Genomic DNA, 25,514 nt, shown 5'->3' with positions numbered 1-25,514 from the left:
TTATGTGATCACTCTGATGGTGCCATTGATTTCCAGACGCAAGCTTCCCTTTCCCTCTACCATCATTCTTCTATCATCACCAAGTCTGACATTTTGTCGAAAAGTGTCATCAAGCTCAACGAACCACTCCTTTGTGCCACACATGTGGTTGCTACATCCTGAATCTAAGAACCAGACATGCTCATGCTCCTCTTCTCCCTTTTCAATGTCAGTAGACGACATCAACACCATTTCTTCTTCCATCTCAGCATAATTAGCTTCCTTATCCCATTCTGGACACTCGGACTTGTAATGTCCCATTTTGTGGCATTTGTAACACTCCACCATCTCCTTTGAAGTGCTTCCACGCCCCTTTCCTTGATAACCACCTCGATCTCATCCTCGGTTTGGAGAACCTCCTCTGCCTCTGCCATAGGTTGGTCTCCATTGACTCTCCACCTTCAGGGCATGCTCCTCTCCTCTGTGTTTTCTTAGATTCTGCTGTGCACCATCAACGAGCTTTGCAGTCCATCCACTGACATCAACTTGATGTCATTTGATTCTTCGATGGCACATACTACGTATGTGAACTTTTCCACCAGAGTTCGTAGGATTTTCTCCACCACCTTTGAATCTGGCATGTCTTCTCCCAAATTTCTCATGTTGTTGGCAACCTCCATCACTCTTGAGAAATACCCGTCAATGGTCTCACCATTCTTCATCTCAAGGATCTCAAACTCTCTGCGCAGCCTCTACAATTGTGCGCTTTGAACCCTGTCATTGCCTTGAAATTTCCGCTTCATTGACTCCCACAAATCCTTGGAAGTCTCCTTCTTTGTGATTGTTTTTAAGATGGTCTTGTCGATGGACGCAAACAGGTAGTTCTTTACCTTGTGATCTGTGACTGTCTTCTCCGCCATCTCCGCCATCTCCGCCATCTCCGTTCTCTGTGGTTCGGTAAGGATCACATTCCTCTCTTGCCGTGGAATCCCAGTCTCAATGAGATCCCACCACTCCTTTGATTTGAGCAGATTCTCCATGAGCATCGCCCAGTGTTCATAGTCCCCATCGAACTTAGGCACGATCAATGTGTCCTTCTCACTCATTCTCTCTGTGTTTGTTTTGATTAAGAAAGGCTCTGATACCACTTGTTAAAAACAGATCGGATAACTTTGTGGAACAGAGCAAGAACTCTCTCTATTTCATTAGAATGAAAGAAACGAGTTTTTATAGACTCTACACAACAACTCCGAAACAAACGCAAACGAAACAGACTCTAGAGCTCGTGTCCTACAAACCAGGACAACGACTTATTCTATCTAGAAACATTCAAACTAAGCTTAAACCCGTTTTATTCTTCACTACAAATGGTTTACTGATCTTGAATCAGCGATGAAGTCTGAGGTTAGTGATATTTGTCTTGTTCCTAGGTTCAAGGTTGGGAAACATTACTTGGAAATGTGTTTGAATGATTTGTTCTGACATAGACAGAGGAAAAGTATCGGCACTATGTCAATACTTTAACTGAGCGCATCCAGACGTGTGATGATATACTTCACCACGCAGGTTTCCATCAATTTTTTCACATTCCTTTGGTCTTGCTTTGCCAGTAAATTATAAGACATCTCCTTCATTATTGACCTTATGATTTCTCCTGTGCAGGTTGATGAGACACTTGACCTATTTAATGAGCTGCAGCTTCAACATCAAGGAGTAACAACGAAGACTAAGACTCTTCATGATGCATGTGACCGGCTGGTATTGTTTTCTCTGTCTTTTTATGCAGTCAGATGATTACCTCTTGATTGTTGTAGTTTGCTTGCCTGAGCTAATTTTCACTTTCTTTCACCTTTTCTAGTTAATGGAGAAACAGAAATTGATGGAATTTTCAGAAGCTCTAAGGAGTAAGCTCAACTATTTTGATGAATTGGAGAATGTAAGATTAAAATTCTGGCCTACCAACATATTTTTTTGCCACATGTCAATGTATCAGTGTGTAGTTGATGGAGGTCGTCTTCTTGTCTTGCTCATTAGTCATTATCATTATGTATTTTAGTTTTGGCTTACCTGGGGTACTTCAGTTCATTTTTTATGTTTGTTACTGAATCCTGGCTGTAGATTGAAGAGGAAGTACCTCAGCAAGGTCTTAATCTCCCTCCTTCTTCCTCTGGGAATACAAAGTTTTCTTAAGACTCTAGATGTGTCCTCGAAAAGGTTTAACTCAGTACCCTTAGCACTGTTTGTTATTAAATAGAATGCACCGATAATAAGAAGATGATTTGTTTGTCTAAAGAGTTTCCTCTCCTAATGGACTAGCATAATAGTTTTGTTTTGTTTATACATTGTATAATTGTATATGCAGGTCACAGCCATAAAATTTGCTCTTTCCACTGGAACTCAGAATCAAAAAGTTGATTCTGTCATGGCTAAGCCGCTGATGGAACAAGCTTTCGCTACACCGGATAAGGTGGCTGAACTTTTTCAAAAGGTATGAGATAGTCTAGAGATGGCACTCATTTATTGTTCCCTTTTAATAAGCTCTGAAGGATGCACCTTCCGTTTCTAAGCCATGATACTGAAAACTCTGTTCATAGGCAATGTAAGCCTCTTAAGTACCAACGAATATAGATGCAAATGATAGTATGATACCTTGAACACGTTGTGGTTCCTTAGGTAATTTTCTTATTGTGTGAACCGATATGAAAATAGAGAATCAGCGTAGGTAATATATAACCAACCCGCAAAGGTTTTATTACCTTTATAACTCATAATGCAAAAGCAAATCTCTCATATGTGCCTTTAACCAGGTATATGCTGCAATACAGCAAGAGTTGCTTCCGATTTTAGCAAAAATGAAACTCTATTTGCAAAACCCATCAACAAGGACCATTCTTTTCAAGCCAATCAAGTAAGTCCATTTCTCGGAATTTTATCAACCATATAAACTATATCTTGGGCTGGTTTACATATCTGTGTTACGTTCCTAATCCCTTCGTAGCTGAATCCAAATCTCTTGCTAGTTTGAATACGAAAAATGCATAATCTGTGTTGCATATGTTTGTATTCAGGTCAAATATAGTGGGAGCTCATACCCAAGTGGAGTCCTTGCTCAAAGCTGAGTACACAGCAGACGAACAAGCGAGTATCGGTATGATCTCCATTCAGGATTTGACTTATGCTTCTTTGTTATACATACACCCATGCTTTTAATATAAGGTTTGTTTTTTAGATATATTATCGCTTCATGCTGACGTTAAAAGCATTGTTTTTTTTTTTTAGTGAATGGAAAAGGAAATAGTTTATTATTTTTATTTAATTTCTTTTCGGGGAAAAAAATGACATAAGATAACTAAGTATATAAAAGAAGGGGGCAAGTTAGAAAATCCTGATTACAGCTTTTGTCTTCGGAACAATGACGACGACGATCTCTGATCTTTCGCAAAATTTGGTAGAGAAGATACTCTCGAGGGTTCCGAAAAGTTGTTTGGGAGCGGTGAGATCGACTTGCAAACGATGGAACAGTTTATCCAAAGTTAAGATGTTGTGCAAAGCAGAAGCAAGGCATCAGTTTCTAGGGTTCATGATGAAGAAGTATAAGCTTTGTTCAATGAGGTTCGATCTCAACGAAAAAGAAGAAGGAGGTGGATCCATCTATAAAGGAGTTGGGTAATTTTCTTAATCAAGTGGAGATATCTAATGTCTTTCAATGCGATGGCTTGTTGTTATGCGTGACCAAAGAGGACAACACCAGGCTCGTGGTATGGAACCCTTATTTGGGTCAAACCAGGTGGATCCAACCCAGAAACAGTTACCACACACTGGACAGGTATGCTATCGGATACGACAATAACCGTCAACACAAAATCTTGAGGTTTTTGGATGATCATGACATCGACATGGATGATCATGAAATCGACATGGATGACCATGAAATATACAGGAAACACGTTTTTGGGTACGAAGTCTATGAGTTTAGCTCTAATTCATGGAGGGTTCTTGATATCGCTCCCCACTGGGATATAGATTCTTATCAACACGGTGCGTCTTTGAAGGGAAACACATACTTTATTGCTAAGGACAAAATAATATTTGAAGAGGATGGAGAGATACCAGAGCCGGCAGACTATATACTCTGTTTTGATTTTACAACGGAGAGCTTCGGACAGTCTCTTCCTCTCCCGTTTCAGCATTTTCGTTTCGATGCTGGAGCTCTATCTTCTCTTAGAGACGAGAAACTCGCTGCATTATATCAGAGCGTGGATAGATCAGAGGTGGAGATTTGGGTTACAACTATGATTGAGCCCAATGCTCTGTCGTGGAACCCTTTCTTAAAAGTTGATATGAACAAACACTATGGTTCTGGTTTTCAGTTTCACTATGACGGTGGCAGTTTCTTCATAGACGAGGAGAAGAAAGTCGCCGTGGTTTTTCACTTTGAGGAATCCGAAAGCTATGAGGATGCAGCTTACATCATTGGAGATGATGGGTACGTTAAAAAAGTGTGTCTTGGCGAAGCTGTGAATCAAGGAGCATCTCTCAACTTCAGCGAATATGCGGCTTCTTGCCCACTTGTGTGTTGTGGCTCTTTTGTTCCAAGTTTAGCACATCTCAACCAACTTGCAGGATTCAAAAGGAAAGAGAAGAAGAGGAGGCGAACCAACAAGCACTCGCTAACAAGAAGACTCACTATTAATTAATAGCTTTTTCTTCTTTTTCTTTTGCATCTCTTTTCATTCGTTTTTGTTTTGCATTGTCCTCTGGACACAATGACCCTTTTTCTTGTTTCTGTTACAGTTTTAGCGGATCAGACATTATACAGATGTTCTTGTTCTGACTCCCCTATATTCCCCCACTCATTTGTAGTCATTTATCTCTCTCAGGTGTACTGTACTTGGTTACTGCATTCTGCATTTTAATTTTTTTAATAGAAAATAAATTTAATTTTATTTCCTAAATTACTAAATCAGAATTTTGTTATTTTTTTAAAAAACAATGTTAAAATTTTTTCAGTTCCATTTTTTAAAAACTGGAAAACGAATAAGAGTACTCAATATGATGTTTACTATAGTATTCTACATATGTAATATCTTTATTAAGATTTTAAAGCCCATTTTCAAATTTTCAAGTATTTAATGAACCCAATACATTTGTTATGCTTAATTTTAATTATAATAATATAGAAAAGGAGATCACTCTGATCTCTGGAATCCATGAACTAATGTTCTTTGGTCTATTCTTTGGTCTATAAATATATAAACTAATGATATTTGGTTAATTCTTTGGTCTATAAATATATGAACTAATGTTCTAACTGACTTTCTTCGTTTAGACCATTGAGATAATATAGAAAAGCAACCCATATAAGGGTTTCTAGTACTTGGTCATACAAACATTCAAAATATTATAAAGTTTGCCTATACAAAAAGTTTTAAAGCTAATGTGCCTTCAGTTTACGTCCGTGTAGTTTCTCCTTCATGCTCCATTACATGATTTATGTAATAAAGTTCAGCAAATTCCGAGCTGAAGATATAGAAAACACATCCATAAGTTAAACCCTAGCATGATACACTACTTGATATTAATGAACATCCAAAACTTACATAGCCTTGTGATGCTCAAGTCCTTCAAACTCCGGTTTTATAAAGATCTTGGAGGAGGCCAGTGTGTTTACAATACACGGTTTACCTAAGGATGTTTAAAGTGTTATAAGAGTTTGGTAAATGAGTATACCACATAGTGTTTAGCATTTGTTCAATCAAGCAAGTGTTATTAATAGTACATACCTTCATACTCTCCAACCCTCCAGAAACGCAGTACACAAAACACCGGTTCAGTTTGATATGTGAGATGGCACCCAGATGACTCCTATGAAGACATTAAACGGGTAGCATAGTTGTTTACTGCACGACACTTTATAGTTTCATTCTTACATATGTAGATAGTCGAAACATTTTATGAAAGAGTCAAACTTATAAATCTTAGTAACATGATAGGTGGAATAAATGTATTTTACCTGCCATTTAATAGCGTGAAAACAATTTCATTATAATGATCTTTGTTGTCCTTCACAACTACTACACATCCGCAAACATCTATTGTGGCAAAAAGTCATTTTTTCCAATGAGATGAATGAATATTTCCAAATATATCATCTACATATAACTATTTTGGTAAAAAGTTCTTTTATACTTTTCTATGGGAGGGACCAATACACAAAGTTCCAAAATTCCTAAAAAGTCTGAAAATTTATCAACACAAAGATAGCAATTATATATATTCACAGGGTTTAACTAAAATTATTTAAAACTATTTTAAAAAAACGTAACGAAAGAGATGGGATGAAGGATTCTTGAACGATAAATATCATCCAAATTTTCGAATCGGAAGTAATTTTTCGAATTTATTGATTCGAGCAGAGTCATGGTTGAATCATCCGTAAACTTGATCTGGAAAGGATGATGAGTATTCCTCTCCCTGAGAGTTGGATTGATGACTTTGAAAGTCCTAATATCATACCATTCAACCTCATAAATATACTTCCGGAGCTTTTTAAGTGTAGTTGGCACAAAGGCCACCTCAATTGTGTCACCCTTCAAAGTTTGATAATCATTGTGTAAGTAATCTAATATATAAGCACTATTAATAAACAAATATAAGTAAAAATGGGTTGGGTCAGGTCGTTTCAATTAGAGAGAATCTTCCAACAAAATTTCAAATGATTTAACATTAGCTGTTAATAGCATCGAGCCTTTGGAATCAATAGTTTGTAATCAAAAAGGTAAATTTAACTAAAATTACTTTTGCATTAATACTATTTTTTAAAATTACTTTTAAGTACTTTTTAAGTAACTCAAGGGAATTGATTAACAATTAATTATCCTGGGTATACTTAAATTTGTAATCATTAATTTAGTTGTGCAAGACATTTACATATTTAGTCGGTCGATCGAAACTTGTTATATTTCAGTCATTACATTAGCAAGAACTTATTTTTTACAATGTGTTATTGTTATTTTCTTTGATAAGCTTTCGAATGTCAACATGATAAATTATTTGTTTGTAACAGATAAAATAAAAATAAATAATTAATATAAATTAATTATAAGATGGAAGTGGGAAGTAGTTCTAAAATATCAGCGATCATTGGTTAGTAGTAATTGTTTTTTTTTTTTTAAACATTTTTTTATGGGCCTCATCCCTTAACGGGCTTAAGACCTGCAAACCAAACCACTATAGTTACAAAACGGAAAAACAAATTCCGGTGAACAGAAACAGATTACAAGGTTGAAGTCGGGCGGTTAAGCGGAGGCAGAGAGTCAGATCTACTAGTTCCAGCGAATACAAGGCCCACAACTTTGCGACTACGTCGCCAGATAGATTCTTTGACCGGAGTATTCGGATCCGGTCTCCGAACCATCACCAACGACAAGCCTGACCTGCCACGAGCCTTTCGGAGTAGAACAACTCTTCGACACTCCGCCACCCAATGAATGTCGAATCCCCTACCTAGCAAAACGACATACTGAGACCCAAGCCTTTGCTCTCCGAAGCCGTGAACCGAAAAGATTTCCGGAGGTAAAGCAAACTTCAGATCTGGTTTGGTGGAAACAAAGACACGGTGGCTAGAGAGAGGAGGAGGCTAGACAACCTCTCAATCGCCAGAAATCCGTGTTAGCCTTCTAAGATCCTGAAAGGATCCGCCGTTAACCACTAAACAACCATCAGAAAAACCCACCAATCCACAAGCGTCTTCAGCCGCCATCTCAGCCTCCAACCATGCGGATAAGCCGTGAAAGACTGCTCTGCATCTCCAGAGGCGTCTTCAAACCAGGAGGAACCAGATCGACGCCTTTCGTCCGCCGGGAAGGGGCCACAACCGCAACACTTGCCGAAAAACCATACCGCTCCGATATCAGAGAAGAGAGCTTACCTCACTCCTGTAGCGGTTTGAAATCCAGACCAATCTATGAAGATCTGGGCCAAAAAAGAACGAAAAAGAAGAAAGAAACCTAGATCTGAGAAAAAACTTTTAGAGAGAGAAGAGAGAGAAGGTTATAGGAACGATTGTCTTTTTTGTTATTCGTTAGTAGTTATTGTTTTTCATATACTACTTTTTTTTTAAATTATGTAACAAAATTAATTACTTTTAATAATTTTCAGATTGCCATGTTCATACAATATCAAATGTAATCATTCCAACAAGTAAAAAACGTATGTAAGAATATAAATATTATTTATCGCTATACTATTGAGTCCCACATATAATAAATAATTAGTTTATATTTTTTTATTAGGAAAAAAGGTCGACCATCTACAAGAAATTTTAATACAATGTGGAGACAGTAATGCTTGGGTTTGATTATACGAAAGTTCAGAACAAGATCCAGTTACTAAACGTCCATTATTTTCAATTTGTTGCAGAAAAGGTTTTGTATCACTACAATGGCCCTTGAGCCTCCATCCGTATTAAAGAAACTTCTTAGAAATATACGAGCTTATAACCCTATTCTTGCTTTCACTTCTATGAATGCAAAAATTGATTATTCGTTGCAAAATACATATGGATTGTATTGTTTTAAGATACATGGAGAAAATTATCATAGAATAGGATCCTTATTGCCATGTGAAGGGGAGGAGCCTAAATTCTCTGAAATATATATATTTGATACAACAATTGAGTTAAAAAATCGACTTGTAGTCATGAATCAAGATGGAAATGATGAGCTTGATGAACAAACAGTATTATTGCTAATTCAGATGGTTGATGAATTTATTGTTCAAGCAAAAGTATTTAGAAAAGCAAGAGATAGGTATGAGAGTAGTGATGAAGAAGATTTTCAAATTCATCTAATTGGATATGATAAAAATAAAAGACAATATGAGTTGCCTTCAACGAGTGAAATAACTGCTTTAGTTCCATTCCACAATGAAAGAGAGAGACATAATTTTTACAACTGAAATCTGGAAGTTTACAACGAATTTGGAGTACATATCCACTTGATATGACTTTTCAATATCCATTATTATTTCTATATGGTGAAATTGGATTTTTTTCAGGCATGCGATAAAAATGTACTTTAATTGAAAAGGACAAAGAGAATTTATATCAGTGAGAGAATATTACATGTACCTTATACATTCATGTTCGCGTGTATATTCGACCATACATGGAAGTGGGAGATTGTTTCATCAATTTATAATAGATGCTTATACAACAATAGAATCATACAGTTAACAGTGGATAAGATTAAATCAAAAAACAATAAGAGCTGATGTATATGATAATGTTAGAGATGTTGTAATTAGAGGTGACAATGATCGACGACGTATTGGCAAGCGTATAGTATTGCCATCTTCTCATGCAGGTAGTCCAAAATATATGGCTGAAAATATCAAAATGTTATTGTTCGTACCACGGTTAATCACCTCGCTTCGAAGGGTACGTCAAGAGTAAATCAGTTGGACTCGGAACAGAAAAACAGCCCGGCCCATCGGACCGAAGAGGCCCACATTAGGGAAACGAGCTGGAGTTACGTCAAGCTAGAAAAGTGGTTCCGCAGCCCGGGGATATGGTCAAAGATTCCATTGTATTGTCAACCATAATTAGAGAGCGTGTATAATTAGTAAATTGATTTCGCATTAATTAGACCCGATGTATAAATAAGGGAAGAACAAAATATTGTATGGGTCGAATACTTTTTATAAGCAGTAAAAAATACAACTTTCACTTTGCAACAAAGACAATTGTTTAACCAGTTCGGAACTAGTACAGTGGTGAGCTCCTCCGTTAGAAAAACACTCCGAAAAGATAAATTCATTTTCCGATCTTACATCTATGATTTTTGTCGGTGTTGTAGAAACCGAGATTTGTATATTACAATGACCGCAAATCCAAAATGGGAAGAGATTATTGAGTTCTTATATTTGACTGGTGATTCGTCATGAAATACTAGACCTGATGTTGAATCACGGGCGGGTCTTTCATATGAAATTTAGAAAATAAATAATTCTACATTTCTTTCAAACTAACACTTTATATGGAGATATCTTATACCAACATATTAAAATTTACAGATATAAACATGTTAACTATAGAATTATGTGAGAATAAACATAAAGATATACATATGTTCAAATGTATAATTGTAGGCTACTAATAATCATATATATATATATTATTGAAATAAAAAACAGAACCAAATAAAATATTTGGATTTAAGTATATTAAATATTATTTAAAAAATGCAACCACCTATGATATGTTTATAGCATTAATCATTATTTATTTAATCCTAAAGATTTGTATCCCTCATTTGCATATTTTAATTGTAATTTTCTTAAAATAATTGAGTGAGAGATGTGTAGATTACACTAATGGCAAAATCTGTAAATATTTTAGTCAAAGGGTAATCCACTAATTAAATGGGTTTAAAAGTTTACTGAAAATGACACGTCAACATGAATTTTCTGTTAATCATATTTAAAAATAAAGTTATTTTTAAGAATATTTCTCAATTAATATATAAAAAATATTTTAAAAATTGTATTTTTAAAATTTAATATTAGATAACTTCATAAATATATATATTAAAAAAGTTTGGTTATAAATATTTTATTAAAATGAGTTCTCCCGCGACATCGTGGGGGCTCATTACCTAGTTATAATAATAAAACTTAATTATTATTATTATTGATATTAGTATAACCTTCAAGAGTTTTAAATTAAAAAAAAATGTAGATTGATAGTTTTCTATGTTTCAGGTTTTACATTCATATATTCAATGAGTTTAATCACTAAAAATTTTGGAAACCTTTTTATATATTTAAGTGTAAAGTAACTATGTTAAAAAAGAGTAACTGAATTAATTAAAAAATAAGAAACAAATTCCATGGTAAAACAATGTACCATTATGAGAAAATAATTTTATTTCTACGTATTACACAAAACTATTGAGCCATGCATGTGTTATGTTTATTTTTTTTAAAAGATTACAGCCTAAATATTGAACATTAAAATTTTGGATTCTAAAAAGAAAATTTATGAATGAATAAATTATACAAACTCAATTTTTTTAAACCATTGTACGCATGAAAATAAATAAATAATAATTTTTAGATTTTTGTGTATTAAATAATAGATAAATAAAGAAGAGGCAGTGCTTTTGCACACCAAACGCACCCCAATAACCGACATTGTGTCTTGGTGGATACATAGCAAATATGAGGATTGATGTGAGCTATAGGTAGGTGGGTTTTTGAGATCTATCTTCCAATTCATTGGAGTTGCAAAATCTATAGAATAAAAATTGTAATAAATCGAAAGAAAAAAATAATATAAATTTGTGTTTGGAGATAAGGAATAACAACTTAGATTAGTCTCAATAAATTTGTAAAATATTCAATTTTAAGTTTATTCAAACTTATCTATCCACAGATAAGATTTTAAACAACTAGTTCTAATCAAATATCTCATTATTTTTTTCTTTCTAATATGTTGCTTATGTTTTACTTATAAATTGAGATTGTATTTTATACAAATTCAAATTTTTTTAAACCATTGTACGCATTAATTTCACAAGCTATTGTAAAAAAACTCTAAGGAGTTTTATAGGCAAACCCGTACCCAACCCGAACCCAGTTTTTCGGGTCGGGTTCTGGGTTGGGTATTTGGGTACGGTTTTTATGCCCAGGCCTAGTTAAAATCTTTTCGGTTACTCGGCATGTTAAGATTTTTTTATAAATGGTGGAATATTAAAAGTATTGTTATAAAAAAATATAATTAAATTTTGAAATTCTCGATAAAATAAAATAAAAACATATAAAAATTTGATATATATATATATATATATATATATCTTTTTTGCCAGAAAAATTATAATTAAATTATAATTCATACTAGTATTTTTGTAGCACTTTTTGCTCAAAAATCAATTATGGAAAGTTTTTAAAAATAAGGAAATCTTTCTATCTCATTCAAACATAAATATATGATTCATTTTCATTTTTATTTGAATTTATATTTAAATTATCTTGAATTATTCTATAATACATTTAGTTAATAAAAATTGTGATTTTTCCTCCAGATGATGTAATACAAATTTTTAAAAACGGAGATATATTACTCAATTTACGGGTATAATATTCCACATCGCCTAAAAAAGTTGGGCAAAGGTTCAGAGTCATACTATAAAAGAGAGCAAAATGATTCATACAGAAAGCCTGATTTTATCAGGCATTCAAACTTAAAGAACTCTTATTTGGTTTATTCCGGTACTTTATTTTAAATATTTTTAAAAAGTTAAATATTATAAATATTTATATTTTATAAAAATTAAACTATTATAAATATTTATATTTTTTAGAAAGTTAAACTTTATAAAATGTTAAAAATATTAATAGTATTTAAATGTTTATGAAGTTTCAAATTTATTGTAACGCCCCGACTGCCACCTCTTAGTGAGCCCTAGGTCCTCTCACTAGGCCCGTGAGACCATCAATATCCGACGGTCGGTTTGCTACATCCGGGAAGCTTTAAAGACTCGTTATCGTCCCTACAAATCTCCACATGATCTTTCCCTGTGTTTTGTCCTCACTCCCACAGTTGAAACAGTCACTTCCTAGAAGGTCACCCATCCTAAGACTACTCTAGCTCAAGCACGCTTAACTCTGGAGTTCTCTCAAGACCCTTGACCGAAAAGATAAGTGCACTTTGGTAATATAGATGGTCAAATCAATTCTTTTAAACCTCTCCGCAAGTCTCTGAAACCGGGGTGTCACAATTCACTCCCACTAACAGATCGCAACGTCCTCTTTGCACACCGAGACCGTCACCCCCGACGGTATCAGCCCACTCGACAACACACTCGTCTGGGTTTGGCACTGATACCACTTGTAACTCCCCGACCGCCATTTTTTAGTGGGCCTCATGTCCAATCCCATTCCATGGGCCCACCTTCCTTAATGGGCCTCATGTCCTCTCACTAGGCCCGTGAGACCATCAATATCCGACGGTCGGTTTGCTACGTCCAAAAGGTTTTAAAGATTTGTTAATGTTCCTACAAATCACCACATGATCTTTTCATGTGTTTTGTCCTCACTCGCACAATTCCGACAGTCACTTCCCGGAATGTCACCCATCCTAAAACTACTCCAGCTCAAGCATGCTTAACTCTGGAATACTCTCAAGACTCTTGACCGAAAAGATAAGTGCACTTTGGTAATATAGGTGGCCAAATCTATTCTTTTAAACCTCTGCGCAAGTCTTTGAAACCGGGGTGTCACAGTACCATTATCAGTTTCATCACAGTGATTCTTGAATTTGTAAGTTTTAAATTTAACTTAAGATTTGTTTTAATTTAACCCTTTTTTTTTTCTTAAAAGAATTTTTAGTGTATTGAAAATATCTTTATCTTTAAAAAACTATAAATTTCATATTTGTTTTTTGGTGCATTGTTAAACAGTGTGTAGCCAGATTTCTTCCTAGATTAAAACTTGGCAATAACGATGATCTTAATTTCTCTTTCGGAACGTAAGTTTGAATAAACATGTCTTGTATTATATATATTTATTAAAACTAGAAATGTTATCATAACAAATAATTACGTCTACACCGAGTTGAAACCAAATCAAGTACCTAAGTGGTATGAATCCAAACTATATAAATATATATATATAAACATTACCCTGCATATATATGTCCAGTTGCGAACTATTTTTCATAAAATATGAGACATAAATTTTGGATAATGGGTTAGAAAAAAAAAATTGGTAGTTATATTTATTTATCGAAATCTTAGTAATCTGAATAAAGGTCAACACATAGATTATGTTATTTATAATTAAAAATATAATCTAATAGGAAATAGCAGGTAAAACACCCGAACGAGCAAATAAAAAAAACAATTATTAAAACAATTTTGATAAAACTATATGAAGATAAATAAAGATAACATGACGAGATTACAAAATTGAAATAGTTTTATTCAGCTTCAACGTTCAAAAGTCAGATAACGGATAAGATGCAAGAACATGAAATATAAAAAGCTATATTCATTTTCAACTTACCTATTTATTTCAAATATCAGGACATGAAATAACATGTACGGAAAGGAAACAAGTAATTCGGAAAATAAAAGATATTCTCTAAACTATTCTCAATAAAATGCGAGATAAAAATTAATGTCTCGAGATAGACATTAAGACATATCACCTTTCTTTTCATAAATTTTTAAAGTAATTGTATTTAATTATAACATAAATAAATTTGATATCCTTTTTCATCTAAACCAAATTAAAACATACCTAATACTAAACTGGTAAGAGTTTGAATTATGAATGTTAATAACCTTATTAAAAAAGTATGTTTATAAATATACTCATACATAATATAATTCTAATAGTAAACTTAATTTTTGAAATCATTTTAACGTTTAACATTACATTTATGGTCCAAATCTAATAATTAAACATTAAGTTTCTATTTAACACATTTTATATAATAAGGTTATGTATCATTCTAATTATCTGATATATAACCATTTTATTGGCTACTTTAAGCCTATATCAAGATTGATATTGAACTATATGATTTTTTTCATCGTACATCATGGTTATAGTTTTGCACAACTATTCATATACAACTGCATCTAAAATTACTGAATACACATCATAATTATGCTCAAACTCTTCATATGGATGGTAAAAACTATAAAGCTGATGTGATGGAGCCAGTAGCGATGCAGAGTCCGAATCCAACTTCCATGGCCTTAAATCACTACGTGGTTAGCCACATCTTTACCCAAAATCTCTCAGAGGTTCATCCATGTAATCTGTGGACATCTTGTAATTCAAATAAAGGACTTGTTTATAGCTTATCCTCCTTCTTTGCTCCCATCTCTCCCTACCTTCTTCAAGTTCATACAATTCCAAATGCTGCTCAGCTATGCGTGTCAATATCTTCAGTACAAGTTTCCTCACCATCAGTGGTACTATTGATACATGTTGTTATGAACCAAAGAGAGAGCCAGGAGAAGGAGGCAAACAATATAGCTATCAACCTTCACTTATTTTAATTTCAAAAGTTTGCATCACAGTGAACTTGGTTGCTTACCCCTTAATCTTCAAGATTGTTGGTACTTCCTGTAACTCGAGCGTGCCATATTCATGCATTGCTGAAAAATAAGATTTGATTTAGACATATGTATAGATAAATAAGAATAATTTAACAACCCTAAATTACTAAGAGATAATTATAATTATTTTTACGTTTATTATATATATCATATGCAGATACGAAAAACAAATTCGTAAATATAATTATCAACAAAAAAAAAAAAAACCGTTGCACGGTTATACAAGCCAGTAGCCTAACCTCACACAAAAATACCTCAAGCAATGTTCATGCTTCTAATGATTTAGTATGCAAATCAAATCAGCAACAATATTATCAGACAGCAAGCAATTACGAGAATTAAATTCTCAAACCATCAAATAAACTATGAAACTATAACCAAAACATGAATCAAGGAAGTACGAAAGATTGAACCAAAATAAATAAGCGAATCACACGTTAAAATGTATATCAAGCTAACGAGAGCAAATGTATATCAAACACCTAATCATATGCCACTATCTATTTTTTCTTAATCATTAACGACTCGGTAATGAACGAGAGCAAACCGGCGATACCTACAACAATATAGAAAAAAGAAATTGTTAAAATAAAGGAAAAAATATTATATATATGATTTTTCTAAAGTAAAAATATGATCTTTATATACATACTATACCTTCCCAATAGGCGGTAAACTCTTTTAATATAATTGTCATTGAGTAAATCAATAGACTCCGTCATTTCCACAGCGTAACCGTTATGGTGTATCATCCTCCTCAAGCCTAGCTCATTCGCACCTAAGTGTTGCCACAAACTATTAAAAAAAAAAAAAAAAGGAACAAAAAAATCAAGAAACAAAAACTCATTAGCATATGGAATTTGTAAATATTATATAATTATAGGTTGAAAAGGTAAAAAAGTTTTACCCACGATCCCGATAGGTAACGGTGTTGTATAAGTATAACCCTACCGCACCTCTCCGTGGGCGTGGGGTGGAGATGGGCAACGAGTAATAGTTAACAAGTATTCTGGTAATCTCCTGGGCGTTAAGCCACTCATTCCTTGAATTCCCGATCAACTGGCCAACAATTTCTAAATGTAATAGAAAAAAAACAAACGTAATCATCAATTATTTGTCTTGATATTTTGACTGAATCGAAAGAATCTAAAATATGAACCTAGAACATTACTGTTCTATATACATATATCAATCGGAATCAAAAAAACCAAACCGTAAATATCAAAGTAACAGAAACGGACGAATCCACAAAACCCTAACCCTAATTCTAGAATCAGGATTTAGTTTATCAGAATGAAAAAAATACAAACTGCATATATCAAAGAAAGTAAGAAAAAGAAAGGACAAATCCACCAAACCCTAAACTAGAACATGATCAGAACCAAAAACGAAACCCTATATATATATATATATATATATATATATATATATATATATATATATATATCAAAGAAACATAAACTGACGACCTTTCAAAACCGTAAACCTAATTCTAGAATCAGTATTTAGTTGATCAGTTGCATATATCAAAGATATAGAAACGAAAAATCTACCAAACCCTAAACTTCAACCAAGAATCGTATATGTACAAAATCGCAATTTGAATATAACATAATTTAGCTCATCATCGGAATCAACAATCATCAATAAAAGAACCTAATGCCTTGAGCAAAGGAAATAATTACCGTGAGCGTGGAATCTACAATTCTGTAGATTATATACTCCAGGGCGCCTCCGAGGACCATAGTAAATAGGAAGAGCCTGAGCTGCTATCGTTGGTGAGAAGATATTGATCAATGAAGATTTGAAGAGAAGAAACAAGAAGGGGGGAAAAAGTTCAACGGAGATAATCTGAAATACCAAAAAGATTAAACTGCCAAATAACAGGTTTATTATTAATAAAAAAATCCTTGGCCCAAGCCCGGCCACATATGTTTTTAACAATTGATATTAGATTACATATATTATTCACAAAGAATGAATAATATTATCAAATTTGCTTAAATAATCAAGATTCATCAAAGGTCTTATTTCGGATTATTGAATCTTTCCATGATTAGAACCCTTCAACTTTCTTATTTTTTTTTAGCATTGAGCAGAAATAGAGTTCACGCACTGAAAAAGCAAGAAACAAAATTTAAACAAAATCTACCAAACCCTAAACTTCAACCAAGAATCGTATATGTACAAAATCGCAATTTGAATATAACATAATTTAGATTCATCAAAGGTCTTATTTCGTATTATTGAATCTTTCCATGATAGAAAAAACCATGTATTAAACTAGATTAGAACCCTTCAACTTTTTTTTTTTTTTTTAGCATGAGCAGAAATAGAGTTCACGTACTGAAAAAGCAAGAAACAAAATTTAAAGATGTCCAAGTCAATGTAAATAATCAAAGAACACATGCATGTATATGAATTTTGTTTCAGTGGTGAGGGGTGACAAAGAGTTAAGGGCGGTAGTAAAGAAAACGGAAAACGTTGACATGAGAAGGCAGAGGGACAACGAAAATATATTCACGTTGAACCATCATGTAAACAATACTTAACAAATTGAAGTTAACTTTTTAAATCTTAAACTATAGTTACTTACCATGATCATATTCATATATATATGTTAAACGGACATACACCTTCACCACGAACATTACCTTCTCATTTGTATCATCATCAGAGATTAAACATTCAACATTTTTAAAAAACATACATACTTTCAAAATTACAATCTTAAATACAACATCAAATGTTTTTATAGCATGTATGTAAGAATTTTTTTTTATATGAACAAATATATAAGAATTCAATATTTTAAAGCTAAATTAACTAATTTTAAAATATATCAATTATTAAACTGAAAATTACTCAGTTTGACACAAATTTGCCCAAAAATAACTGATTTAAACCCCAAATGAGCGACAGAACTAGATTGACACAAATATTATGTTGAAAGTCCAAAAAACTTTAACCTTTTTAATTTGGAAAGTTTTCTTAATTCTAATTTGAAATAAAATTAAAATTATATCCTAATCAATTTTTTAAAAAGATAATTTTTTGGTAGCTAAGGGTTTTTAGAACCTTTAATTTTTTTTCTCCTCCTTTCGACATTGTTTCCTTCGTCGTTGGGATATTTCTCCTCCCTTCGACATTGTTTTCTTCGCCGTGGATCTCTGTGGATCTGGGTTTGCGATTCAAATGGTTCTGGTTTTGCGATTCTAGTGGTTCTCGGTTTGCGATTCAAGTAGTTCTGGTTCGAGTATCTTTGTCTTCTCCGACAACATCATCGCTGGCCACTACTGTTCTTCTTCCAGTCGCAACTTCTGTCTTCTATTACTGTCAATTTAGACAATTGATAAGTTTATTCTTAATTCCTCTGATTAAAATTCGCATGCCGATTGTAAAAAAAACATACATACTTTCAAAATTACAATCTTAAATACAACATCAAATGTTTTTGTAGCATGTATGTAAGAATTTTTTTTTTATGAACAAATATATAAGAATTCAATATTTAAAAGCTAAATTAACTAATTTTAAAATATATCAATTATTTAAATATCCGGACGTAGTCCGGCTTTGTCCCTAGTCTTTATTAATAACCAATTCCCACTTTCCTTCAAGCAACTAGATGATGTACCTCTATGCTTGTCAACGAAACTCGAGATCTTTGAGTTGGAAAGAATATAGAGGAACAAGCGAAGATAGAAACAAGTATATTAAGATACATACTTGCCAACTCCAAGTGTTTAAAGAGAGTTGGAATCTCTTTGGAATCAACCCGGCGATGGAATAAAGAGAAGATTATGAAGGAGTTAAAATCCATGTCTAGGATTTCAACATCATCTCAGCTTCTCTTCTCAACTCAATTGAAGTTTGATCAGGCCAACGTTGACAAGAGAACGTTTGAAGATCATATTTTGTCTATTGAAGATCATATTTTGTCATTATTAGTCAAGCTATATTGTTTTTATAACGTTTTCCTAATTAGTCAAGTTATCTGAACACTAATAGATAATAAATTCATGGTTTCCTATATTAATATTAATACAAGTACTCCACAAATATAAAGTTGATATAAAAGAGATCTTAATATATATATACGTATGAGATTTCTTAGTACTTGAATGAGTGGTGGAGAATTAAAGGAGAGAAGGAGAGTAATATTAAGAGAAGAAAAAAGGACTTGTAATAAGAAAGCAAAAGTTGTATTCCTCAACCACATACAATGTTTCCTCTCATCACATATTTATAGGCACACAATTAAGGATGAGTCACTTAATCAAAAAGAGAGAAACATGACAAATGTTAAAACATGTGTCATGTTTAGTGATGAATAATCACTTCTTTATAACACTCCCCCTTGAATATTCATCACTAGAGAATTACGTATTGTCTCATTAAAAACCTTATCATGGAAAAACTTATTGGGATAAAAACAATGACAAGGAAAAAAGATTACAGTGACGTAATCCCCCCCTAGAAAAGATATGAGTGGTCTTTTCTTCAAAGATCTCGTAGATGACGCATTTCGATGCTATGAATATGCTTCCTGAATATAGTAGTCGGAAGCGATTTTGTAAAGAGATCTGCTGCGTTGTCACTTGATCGGATATATTGGATATTGACTTCCTTGTTCTTCTCGAGTTCTTGAGCGTAGGAGAAGAATCTTGGAGGAATATGTTTTGTTCTGTCGCTCTTGATATAACCTTCTTTGATTTGAGCGACACAAGCTGCATTGTCTTCGTATAGTGTCGTTGGCTCCTTACTGCTGACCATTCCACTTGCATCTTTTATATGGTTTGACATGGATCTGAGCCATACACATTCTCTGCATGCTTCATGAAGCGCTATTAGTTCTGCGTGGTTCGAAGAGGTGGCGACCAAAGTCTGTTTTTGTGAACGCCACGAGATTGCAGTTCCTCCAATTGTGAAAACATATCCAGTTTGGGATCGAGATTTATGTGGATCCGATAAATATCCTGCATCTGCAAAACCAACTAGACCAAACGTAGAGTTTCTTCGATACAACAATCCCAAGTCAATCGTACCTTGAAGATAGCGGAATATGTGCTTAATTCCATTCCAGTGCCTGCGGGTAGGAGCTGAGTTGTATCTTGCAAGTAAATTAGTTGCAAATGCAATTTCTGGTCGGGTACAATTTGCAAGATACATAAGTCCACCGATAGCACTCATATAAGGTACTTCGGGACCAAATATTTCTTCATTCTCTTCACAAGGTCTGAATGGATCTGTATCAACATTCAGAGACCTACCGACCATTGGAGTACTCAAAGGAGTCGCTTTATCCATATAAAAGTGCTTTAAAATCTTTTTCGTATAATTTGACTGATGCACAAATACTCCATCTTGGAGATGTTCTATTTGAAGACCGAGGCAAAATTTTGTCTTTCCAAGATCTTTCATTTCGAATTCTTCTTTCATATGAGTTCTAGCATCATCAATCTCCTTTTGAGTTCTAATTATATTGATATCATCAACATATACAGCAATGATCACAAATCCCGATGAGGATTTCTTTATAAAGACGCAAGGGCATATTTCATTATTTACATACCTTTTCTTCAATAAGTGATCGCTTAAGCGATTATACCACATGCGTCCGGATTGTTTTAATCCGTAAAGCGATCGCTGTAATTTTACCGCATATATCTCATTAGGCTTTTCTTTTAAAGTCTCAGAAACCTTAAATCTTTCTGGAATTTTCATGTGTATTTCATTATCCAATGATCCATATAAATACGCTGTCACTACATCCATAAGGTACATTTCTAAATTATTAGAAGCTGTTAGATTCATTAAGTACCTGAATGTAATTGCATCCATGACCGAAGAATATGTTTCCTCATAATCAACTCCCGGCCTTTGAGAAAAACCTTGTGCAACAAGTCGGGCTTTATATCATGTTATCTCATCTTTCTCATTTCTCTTTCTCACGAAAACCCACTTGCACCCAACATGTTTTATATCATTAGATGCAGTGACAATAGGTCCAAAGACATTTTTTTTTTTAAGGGAGAACAATTCAGTTTGCATTACACTTTTCCATTTCTCCCAGTCAGGCCTTTGTTGGCACTCTGACACAGACCTTGGATCAGGATCATCATTTTCATAATCAATCTCTTTAGATACAGAAAAAGAAAATATTCCATTATCATCATCGATTTCATCTCTAGCCCATAATTTTCCATCTTGGGCATAGTTAATAGAGATCTCATAATTTTCTGTATCGTCTTCCTGATGACTTTTCTCTTTACTTGGTTTCTCTTGAACCTTTTCATTTCCGTCTCCCATTTTCTTTTTCTTTCGGGGATTTTTATCTTTAGAACCTATTGGCCTCCCCCGTTTCAATTGAACTTTAGGCTCATTAACCATTTTCCCATCGATTTCCTCTCTAGGAATTTCAACTCTTGATGGTGCATTTGCAGCGGGAATATGTGATTTTGTCACCCTTTTTGTATCTGTGAACGCATCTGGTAATTGATTTGCCAAATTTTGTAAATGTACAATTTTCTGAACTTCCAGCTCACGTTGATTCGTAGGGGGATCAAGATGTACCAAAGATGGTGTATTCCATGTAATCTCTTTTGGTACATGTTTAATTCCTCCCCCTAACGCTGGAAATTCATCTTCATTAAAATGGCAATCAGCAAAACGTGCTGTAAACATATCACCAGTTTGTGGTTCAAGATAATTTATGATACTTGGTGATGCATAACCGACGTATATTCCCAATCTCCTTTGTGGCCCCATTTTTGTTCTTTGCGGTGGGGCTATAGGAACATAAACCGCACATCCAAAAACACGGAGATGAGAAATGTTTGGTTCTTGACCAGACGTTAATTGTAAAGGGGAATATGTATTGTATGCACTTGGTCGTATTTGGACCAACGCTGCAGCATGCAATATAGCATGACCCCATATAGAAATTGAGAGTTTTGTTCTCAATATCAACGGTCTAGCAATGAGTTGTAACCGTTTAATCAAAAATTCAGCCATGCCATTTTGTGTATGAACATGAGGGACCGGATGTTCAACATCAATTTCCATTGACATACAATATTCATTAAAAGCTTGTGAAGTGAATTCACCAGCATTATCAAGCCTTACTTTCTTTATGGCATAATCAGGGAATTGTGCTTTTAACCTGATTATTTGGGAAATGAATTTTGCGAAAGCCATATTTCGTATTGTCAAAAGACACACATATGACCATCTACTAGATGCGTCAATCATTACCATAAAATAACTAAATGGCCTGCATGAAGGGTGAATAGGTCCACATATATCACCATGTATTCTCTCTAAGAATATTGGTAATTCATTCCCGACTTTGGTTGGCGATGGCCTAATTATGAGTTTTCCTTGAGAACATGCATCACATGAAAACTCACCAGAACAATAAATTTTCTGGTTTTTTAACGGGTGGCCATTAGAATTTTGCACAATTTTTCGCATCATGATTGAACCAGGATGTCCAAGTCTCTCATGCCAAATCTTAAACGTATTAGTAAACTTTGAGTTTACTGTAACATACGATGCGAATACATTTATTTTTGTGCAATATAATCCAGAGGATAACATTGGTAACTCTTCCAATATATGTTTTTCCTCGGATTTGATGCAAAGATATTCAATGCCATTCTTATTCATAGTCTATATATGATATCCATTTCTTCAGATATCTCTGAAACTTATCAAGTTTCGTTGAGACTTAGGGGAATATAATGCATCTTTTATTTCAAATTTTGTTCCCCTTGGCATTGAAAAATTGGCTTCGCCAAACAAAGTAAAATATATTTATTTGTTATCATAAAACAAATTTTCTATTTATTTATATAAAATATGTTATGATTATATATTTTCTACATTTTAAGATACATATTGCTATATTTTTTATGAATTTTTAGATTATACAGTATCCATCAGTAGTTGAACATTTGTTCAATTATAAGTGGATAATCAATTGCAGTATTGTTAATAGATAGTTACTTGTGTTTATTCATACAAAATATACATACATAAATTTGGTTAGATCTTTATCCATAGCATATTATCCATAACACAACATAGACCAAATAAGTACAAAACCCTTTAATTCTAAATTTTAAATCCTAGAACATAAACCCTTGAACCTAAAACCAAAACTATTCACTTTAAAAAAAAAAAACAAAGTTTAGTGGATAGAAAAACTGTGGATAGGTCTCCATGGATTTACAAAGCATATCTAGACATTAAGCTGAAGAATAGGAGTTGAATGGTGGCTATGGATGTGATCATGTGGATATTTTTTTGTGGATACCAATGTAGACAGACCAAAGAATCATCATACAACATCCACACAATTAAATCCATAGACACCATGAGCTCCTTGCTTCATATTTTGTGTTGGTCCAGAAACATATACACTCATAAGTGGTTAATAACCAAAATAAAAATTAACAACATTGATTTATTTAGAACATTGAATATCAATCATGTGGATTAGTAGTTATGGATACTTATCTTATAATATCTTGCTCATTCTTTACATGAGCAGAAATTTGTCCAAGATAAATTAGCCACATAGATTTCTTTGAGCTAAATGTTTTTGTACTATTTTTCAGCTAGAAGTAGGTATATTAGAACTTAGAAGTGTCACTAGAAGCATACTACACAATAAACATGGTCATTATTAATCTCAAAGCCTATCCACCAAATTCTGACCACGTGGACAAGCAATCCAGATGAAATTTATTGACAAGTTTGTTGCATGTTCAAACATCACTATAGTTTAGCCACTTAGATGTCTTTTAGCCAAATGTTTTTGTACTATTTTTAAGCTAGAATTAGAGATATTAGAACTTAGAAGTGTCACTAGAAGCATACTACACAACAAACATGGTCATTATTAATCTCTAAGCCTATCCACCAAACTCTGACCACGTGGACAAGCAATCCAGATGAAATTTATTGACAAGTTTGTTGCATGTTCAAACATCACCATAGTTTAGGGTTTAGACTTTAGATGATATATAGATTCAATGTCTATGTTTTGAGTTCAAGTTGTATTGTCTAAGGTTCAAGGTGTAGGATTTAGGGGTTAAGGTTAAAAGTTTAGGTTTAGGTATGTGGATGATGTGTCTATATTTTTAATTCATGGTTTAGGATTTAGGGTTCCAGGTGTATGGTTTAGGGTTTAGGATTTAAGATTTAGGGTATAAGGTTTACGTTTTTGGGCTTATATGGATTTAGTTTCTATGTGGTGTTAGGATTTAATATTTAGGGTATAAACCCTAAACCCTAAACCCTAAACCCTAAACCCTAAACCCTAAACACTAAACCCTAAACCCTAAACCCTAAACCCTAAACCCTAAAAGAAATCCTTCTAGCTGAAAAATAGTACAAAAACATTTAGCTAAAAGAAATCTATGTGGCTAATTTATCTTGGACAAATTTCTGCTCATGTAAAGAATGAGCAAGATATTATAAGATAAGTATCCATAACTACTAATCCACATGATTGATATTCAATGTTCTAAATAAATCAATGTTGTTAATTTTTATTTTGTTTATTAACCACTTATGAGTGTATATGTTTCTGGACCAACACAAAATATGAAGCAAGGAGCTCATGGTGTCTATGAATTTAATTGTGTGGATGTTGTATGATGATTTTTTGGTCTGTCTACATTGGTATCCACAAAAAAATATCCACATGATCACATCCATAGCCACCATTCAACTCCTATTCTTCAGCTTAATGTCTAGATATGCTTTGTAAATCCATGGAGACCTATCCACAGTTTTTATATCCACTAAACTTTGTTTTTTTTTTAAAGTGAATAGTTTTGGTTTTAGGTTCAAGGGTTTATGTTCTAGGATTTAAAATTTAGAATTAAAGGGTTTTGTACTTATTTGGTCTATGTTGTGTTATGAATAATATGCTATGGATAAAGATCTAACCAAATTTATGTATGTATATTTTGTATGAATAAACACAAGTAACTATCTATTAACAATACTGCAATTGATTATCCACTTATAATTGAACAAATGTTCAACGACTGATGGATACTGTATAATCTAAAAATTCATAAAAAATATAGCAATATGTATCTTAAAATGTAGAAAATATATAATCATAACATATTTTATATAAATAAATAGAAAATTTGTTTTATGATAACAAATAAATATATTTTACTTTGTTAAAGTGTTAACAACAAAAAATAAGAGAAAAAGAGAGAAAAGAAGGAGAGAAAGAGAGGTAAGTTGTTAGTAAAGGCAAAAATATAAAAGGAAAATGGACACATAAGCAAAAAACTTGGAAAAGTATATCATTTTCCATTTAAAAAGTGAATCAAAAAAATCTCAATCCACCCACTAATAATTAATGGAAATTAC

At 33.2% G+C, this 25,514-nt stretch overlaps 1 protein-coding gene and 2 pseudogenes across 1 annotated transcript; 1 reads left to right on the top strand and 2 right to left on the bottom strand.

Annotated features, from left to right (window-relative positions):
• LOC147928732 (uncharacterized) lies at positions 1-1,085 on the bottom strand (annotated as a pseudogene).
• A 2,306-nt stretch (positions 1,086-3,391) lies between these two features.
• On the top strand, positions 3,392-4,676 carry LOC104743967 (putative F-box protein At3g20030 pseudogene; annotated as a pseudogene).
• A 14,937-nt stretch (positions 4,677-19,613) lies between these two features.
• Positions 19,614-22,178, bottom strand: LOC147928731 (uncharacterized). The gene is made up of 6 exons (XM_087486249.1): positions 21,659-22,178; positions 21,168-21,457; positions 20,935-21,004; positions 20,686-20,824; positions 20,159-20,379; positions 19,614-20,029 (listed from the first exon to the last, which is right to left on the bottom strand). The coding sequence occupies exons 1-6, from the start codon at positions 22,176-22,178 to the stop codon at positions 19,614-19,616; spliced, it is 1,656 nt and encodes a 551-aa protein (XP_087342375.1).
• Positions 22,179-25,514: the final 3,336 nt, after the last annotated feature.

The sequence above is a fragment of the Camelina sativa genome, chromosome 14, assembly GCF_030686135.1.
Source record: "Camelina sativa cultivar CO46 ecotype springtype chromosome 14, ASM3068613v1".
Taxonomy (NCBI): Eukaryota; Viridiplantae; Streptophyta; class Magnoliopsida; order Brassicales; family Brassicaceae; genus Camelina; species Camelina sativa.
The sequence above is the reverse complement of the archived record's forward strand: the minus strand, read 5'-3'. Positions and strand labels throughout refer to the sequence as shown.

Bases quoted from the DNA above. Each gene is read 5' to 3' on its own strand.
- LOC147928731 (XM_087486249.1), bottom strand. From the start codon at position 22,178: ATGGAAATTGATGTTGAACATCCGGTCCCTCATGTTCATACACAAAAT. The intron at 20,380-20,685 runs GTATGTAAATAA...AATGGTCGGTAG, and splicing joins GATCACTTATTGAAGAAAAG to GTCTCTGAATGTTGATACAG. The intron at 20,030-20,158 runs GTACGATTGACT...TCACAATTGGAG, and splicing joins CATATTCCGCTATCTTCAAG to GAACTGCAATCTCGTGGCGT.